The sequence below is a fragment of the Cryptotermes secundus genome, unplaced genomic scaffold, assembly GCF_002891405.2.
Source record: "Cryptotermes secundus unplaced genomic scaffold, Csec_1.0 scaffold15, whole genome shotgun sequence".
Classification (NCBI taxonomy): Eukaryota; Metazoa; Arthropoda; class Insecta; order Blattodea; family Kalotermitidae; genus Cryptotermes; species Cryptotermes secundus.
This window is the reverse complement of record NW_019721514.1, coordinates 1,103,986-1,110,260: the sequence shown is the minus strand read 5'-3', so window position 1 is coordinate 1,110,260 and position 6,275 is coordinate 1,103,986. Positions and strand designations below refer to the sequence as shown.

General features: G+C 40.3%; 1 protein-coding gene across 1 annotated transcript in view; it reads right to left on the bottom strand.

Annotated features, from left to right (window-relative positions):
* The window catches only part of LOC111875397 (TATA-binding protein-associated factor 172), a gene marked incomplete in the record, with an annotated part of 54,068 nt that overhangs the window by 30,796 nt on the left and 16,997 nt on the right, over nucleotides 1-6,275 (bottom strand). Inside the window, 5 exon segments of the mRNA XM_033755796.1 lie at nucleotides 93-439; nucleotides 838-1,018; nucleotides 1,899-2,045; nucleotides 4,521-4,746; nucleotides 5,747-6,015. Coding sequence (XP_033611687.1) covers nucleotides 93-439; nucleotides 838-1,018; nucleotides 1,899-2,045; nucleotides 4,521-4,746; nucleotides 5,747-6,015 — 1,170 coding nt within the window.

The following is a 6,275-nucleotide window of genomic DNA, read 5'->3' as shown; positions in this document are numbered from 1 at the left end:
CCCCCCCCCCCCAACATTCTCTTGCACTGCAGGCCCAGTTCTCAGCCTGAATTCTACTTTAAGCATGTAGGCAATGCTGTAACTTTACATACCTTTCCATAAGTTTCATAATCCAGTGGTAACTTGTAGTGTTTGAGCATCGCCACGAAATCTCTCGCCTCTTGTAGCAATCGCGTGAAGGACAGTGCTATCTCATCAAAGTACACACACTCACACAGACATTGGTGCAGACGTATTCTAAGTGCCTCAGGGCACTCCAAAGTTAAGGCATCAAGTCGTGCCCATTCCACAATGACAAGACCAGCCACCATCCTCTGCATTGCTGATTTGGAGTTCAGGTAAGTAAGCAACAACTTGACATAGATGTCAACGGGACTCTCAGTCTCAGGAGTATATACAATGCCAGGTGCAGGCTGCACAATGTAGCAGGACAGCAAACCTTAGAACAGAAAATTCAGTCCATTAAAAAAATCTAAAAGCACCTCTTTTCAACCTACAATAAAACTCTCATTTATGGTTTCTTTTGGGAGCATAGAATTTTAACATTAACCTGAGGAAAATCCTAAATTTAATATCAAGCTTGCTAATTTGTGATCAATGAAACTGCACATTAAATATGGGAAGATGTTAAACTTAGAAACTATGGATGGAGGTTCTACTGTTGGGACGAAATGGTGGAGTGATTCTGCATGGATGTACGTTAAAGTGATTACAGTCTACTTTAAGGCACATGGTGTGAACCTAACACTCTTAACTGGTTCCTAGATTTTATCTTAAGGAGCACACATTAAGATGCGTCTTCTGCAGACAAGTAGCCTGATGTCCACCCCAACTCACCCAGCATTCGACAGGCCATGCAGCGAGCCCGGATCACATTTTTCTCCCGCACTGCTGCTGGCGTTGTTTCACTACCGCCAACATATAACTTGAGCTCGCACTTGGCACCACCACTACTGCCACCACTCTCCAGAGAAGGTAACGTACGTGGCTTTCGAACAGACCTCTCAGTGGAACGATCCTGGAGAGGACACACAAGTGCCATTACTTCTACATACTGTACATGTATTTGGTCCTTAAAACCAAAATATGTTTGAAAAGTTTGAAGACTATTGCCTAATGGGATGAGATACAAGGTTCTAATTTCATTTATTTCTGGTTTAATTGACAATGATATCCATATTTCTGGCTACACAGCACTCAGTGGAGGATTAATGAATCCTGAATTGGAAAGGATTGGTTATTGCCTATTTATGGCACTAGCCCAGCATTACTCTACATAAAATAAGGAAAACCATAAAGAACCTAGTCATGAAGGTCACTATCTGGGCAGAGATTTGAACCAGACACCTCACAAATATATGTCAGATGTGATCCTGTCTCAGGAAACTCAGTATCATGCCATGTAGTCTGGTGAACAGTCACCAACATTTTGCATGAACCTGCTGCCTCCATCTTCAGGGTAGAAAAGCAAGCCCACATGGGAAAATGGAAGTAAAGATATTGGGAAAGAGAGGAAAGAAATGGTGCTGGTAGAAGGCCAATGGAAGACAAGAGCCCATAAAACAGTGGGGCTAGACACTGAAAAGAAGGAAGATAAAATGTTCTGAAGAGCAAAAGGGGCAAGAAAATATTCAAGGATAAAGTAAACCAAAGGAATTGCAACTACTAAACTGTGTCTAAAATACCTTTGAGGGTGCACCATGATCAGAGACAGGTGTACATCATTATATCATCATCAGATCATTACCAGATTCTGTTTTCAGTGTACGATGTGAAACAAAATTTTGATACTGGAGACACGAGAATTTCCTTGTATAAGGTCACCTGCTCATTGTATGCTGCACCCTTGAAGATATTTTAGACAAACTATATTTGCGCTGATCCCAGTTCATGCTTACTCTGATAGACTTGCTTTGAATAAGCTGGGAAGGGTCGATTGCAAGCTTTGCTGGTTGCATTGTCAGGCACAACCAGGTACTGACATAAGGGCATGCAGCCACAAGCAGGTCCTCCAGCCGACTGTTGCGCAGCAGGTTCCCCCACACCTGTAACAGAACACAGACATGTATACACGTGTATATGAGTAACTCCATGTAGCAGTCTGCCTTGACAGGCCAACAGCCACTTAGCCACTCAAGAAACTGCCTACTTTTCTAAGACACCTGAAGAGGGCCAGCACATGTCTAAATGTCATTACATGAATATGGATCATAACCCTTTTGTTGCATATTATTCTCTCATCATTTTTCTAAAATACTGCAATTTTAAGTTTAAAACTATGGGGAGAAGCAACAAAACTGCAATAGACAAGCACAGTAAAGGTAACAGGCACATTTTTGCAACTTTTCATTGTGAATGCAGCAAATATGCAAAAAATTTCCCTTAGCAGGTGAAGCAAAAATCTTTTATGACTGGAGGTAAGAAAAAGAAAAGTGTCAAACTTCATAATAAAACATTGCACATCAGCCAGAGCAATGACCTGGTTTTAATATTTACATGTTAAAAAATCAATGGCTACTCTGATATGTGAAAAGCCTCTGAGAATGATAAATTCAGTTATAATTTCAGCATATTTTTTGCTCTCCTTAGATAAGAGTGTAGGAAAACAAAAATATATCTTGAAGATTACTGTGCCTAGGACATTATGCCATGTAGCCTTGTAAATGTGTACCAAGGTTTTAATTGGTTCTTCTATCCTGAAGATGGAGGCAGGAAGTTCCTCCATAATGTTACATATCTACCAAACTCCATTTATTCCAGAAGAGAATAAATTTCATAGCCCCTACTGTGAACTTCAAACTTTACAATGTACCCACACATTCAAAATACCAGCATAGCATTCATCACATTACATATTACACTGCAACTCCTTCCCCCGCAACTCCAGACATACGAGGGGGTACCCAAAAGAAACTGAACTTATTTTTTTTTAAACTTATTTATTCAAATTTTANTTTCATGTCTCTTTTCATTCAAGGAAACAAAAAAGTCGCACGGGGCAAGGTCAGGTGAGTAGGGAGGGTGAGGAACAGGGGTCATACCATTTTTGGTCACGAATTGTTGTACAGACAGGGCTGTGTGAGCAGGGGCATTGTCATGATGGAAAAACCAGTCACCCGACTGCCACAAATCTGGCCGCTGAGCTCCAAGTCACTCCCGACAGCTCCACAATTTCTTCAATGGTCTGTCGTCGATCTTCCTTGATGATTTCACGAATTTTTTCAACATTTTTATGTGTTCGGGCTGTGGAAGGACGACCAGAACGAGGTTTGTCATCAATTGACATTTCACAATTTTTGAAACGGGAAAACCATTCAAACACTTGAGTTTTCCCCCATAGCATCGTCCTTGTACGCCGTTTTTAACATTTCAAGAGTTTCTGTTCCACTTTTCCTGAGCAAAAAGCAGAATTTCACCGCCGCACGCTGTTCACGAAAATCAGCCATTGCAAAAATGACGATAACACAAAACAGTTGTCACTATAAACTCTGCCGAAACTAGTCCTTACCTTCTGAAGCAACGGTAGTCGGCTTATCGACTCAGGAATGTTAGCTCTATGCGCTCATAGCGGCAAAACGCGGTACTACAAAAGCTCTGCCCACAAAAAAATTAGTTCGGTTTCTTTTGGGTACCCCATCGTATATTCCATCTACCACACAAATGAGGTGCCTCACTGATCAGTCAGTGATATAGGCTGTCAGGTCATCATTAGAAATTTACAAGATATTATTTTCTGGTATTCATAATGTTAATCAGTGGGGAATAAAAACATAACTGACACAAAATATGTCTTCTGTAAGGTTGCTTAGAGAAGGTATGACATACCATAATTCAGAGCAGATAGATTTAAACACTGAGAAGCACTTTGCAAATACATGACACATGAGATTCTCACAGCAGTGACCATCAACATCATAGTCTTCAGGGGTGGGGCATCATGTATTATCTGTCTACAAGGGTACATCACACCTTGAATAGGCAAATTTAAGGTTCAAAAGGGGGGGGGGTAAAGTTGTCCATGTGTTTAGCTAATTAAACACTATGCCATGGAGGAGTGGACGAAAAGATCAACATTTTCTCGACCCTGGCACTAGCTGCAGGTGAGTGGTCAGCTTCATGCCACCAGGGAAAGATCCCCCAGTAGCCATTGTATAGGAGGCTGGGTGGGCCCCAGAGCTGGTCTGGACAACGTGGATAAGAGAAAATGCTTGATTCTATCAGGACTTGAACTCTGACCCCTCTGCCATCCAACCCATAGCCCGATGCTATACAGAATGAGCTATCCCGGCTCCTTCAGTAGGTAACGTTATTGAAGAATATCCTATGTTTAACAAGATCTTTAGTATATTGATTTTGGTATCAACTGTGTTGAAAATAAGCTCTTGTTAACTTCCTAACAATGACATATTGACAAATGTCATTATATGGTGTTGCATGCTCAAACAGACTTCAGTATTCTTTATACTGTACTAACAGTTTTGGAAATCAACAAATCATGCAGGGAAGGGTCACTTCGTTACCTGTTCAGCCAAATCCTGAATTTCAGGAACTGACTCTACAATTACTCGCTGGAAGATGTGCCTCAGTGCATCCTGCAGCACATCTGCTGTCCAACTTATACCATCACCAACATTGTGCTGTGCAGTCAGAGTGCTTAGTGTCTGCAATGTAGCACGACGAACAGATGATGTACTATGGCACAGGAATGGCCATAAGCGTGGAACCACCTCAGTGAGAGGCTGTGGTCTGTAAACAGATACACAATGAGACCACTTGCTACAAGTCTTGCAGCCTTTCCAGAACTTATCATGTTACCGATGACAGGTATTTTTGACAAAGATTGTTTTTCTGCTGATATTTCAATCAGCCTTATTCAATATGATACACATATAGTTTACAAGGCAGATCAACTTCAACTGTCTTAATCTTACAGAAAAACATTTAATTTATTTAAAGCTATGCACATTTAGCAAGTGCAATAAATATGAAAAGTACTTGATGTACCTGATAATGACCAAATATGTACTACAATTACTGTGTTTCTGGACATTATCCATCGTCCTGTTTTCATTTGAAACATACAGCATTTTGAAGACTGGATTCTGTCTCTGTCTTCTGGTGGAACCTACTCAGTTGGGCACAATCGAGAGAACTAGTCCAGAGATAGACAGAATCCTTCCGTGCAATGTATGTGTTTAAAAAAGTGTTGTATTTCAGCGTCCTGCTGCACTGATTCATATTCATAATGTGTATGTATTAACAGTCTTCAAGTGCATACAATCCCATTTACCACTTCTACACTACATGTTTCGGCAGTATGCTGCCATCTTCAGGTGTATCGATCCATGAAACTATTTCACTGCTTGCCTCTATAGGTCCATTTACAAATAATATTAAATTTGTATACGTCCTTATATGATAATAAAGTTTATGTATTTAAAACTGTTAAAACCTATTATCTCATACATTATATTTTAAATTCGTGTGTATTATTAATCATCCATATGGGGGTCATTCTTCTTATGTTTCTAATGTTGTGTGTTTATTACGTCTTATGATGTGTTCTACTTTTGTGGCTGCGTGCGTTGTATCGTTGGATACATCCAACAATACAACACACGCAGCCAAAAGAGTAGAATGCTGTCAATAGAAACACAAATACAACTGCATTGTGGATAATTATTGACTTCCCCTTGCATGTATTATTTGTGTAATGGTTATTAAGTTAGTGATCAGTTTTATGCACCTCATATGTTCATGTATGAGAGGTGAGCTCAGCAGAGCTGCCAGAAGCCCCATAAAGCTGTTACAAGCTGCAGCCAATTCATCTTGTTCCAACAGCAAGTCCCACAATCTGTGTACTATCACCTCCACCTGATCTGGCAGATCTGACACGACCTTTGCTGCAACAGGGATCAGTGCTGATGCTGCTACTGCTCCCACATCATCCACTGGGTCTCCAAGACCCTCCAAGATGTGGCTGAATGCCACTGGTAATATCTCACTTACAAGGTCCTACAAACAAGTAACAAATGTATACCAAGACAGATAAAAAGGCTGGTATCATGAAAGACCTGAACAAATCACCATAATATCACGATTAAATTACACTTGTTAAGACAGAAAAATGTTAGAAGGTCCACACTCATATGACTGGAAGATTCAGAGAATAACTTAGGAGGATTTGAAACTGAAAAAATGCAGGAAAAACTAAAATAATAGAGAAGAATGAACATCCCTTGTAAAAGAGATCAAGATTTTTGATAAAAATGGAG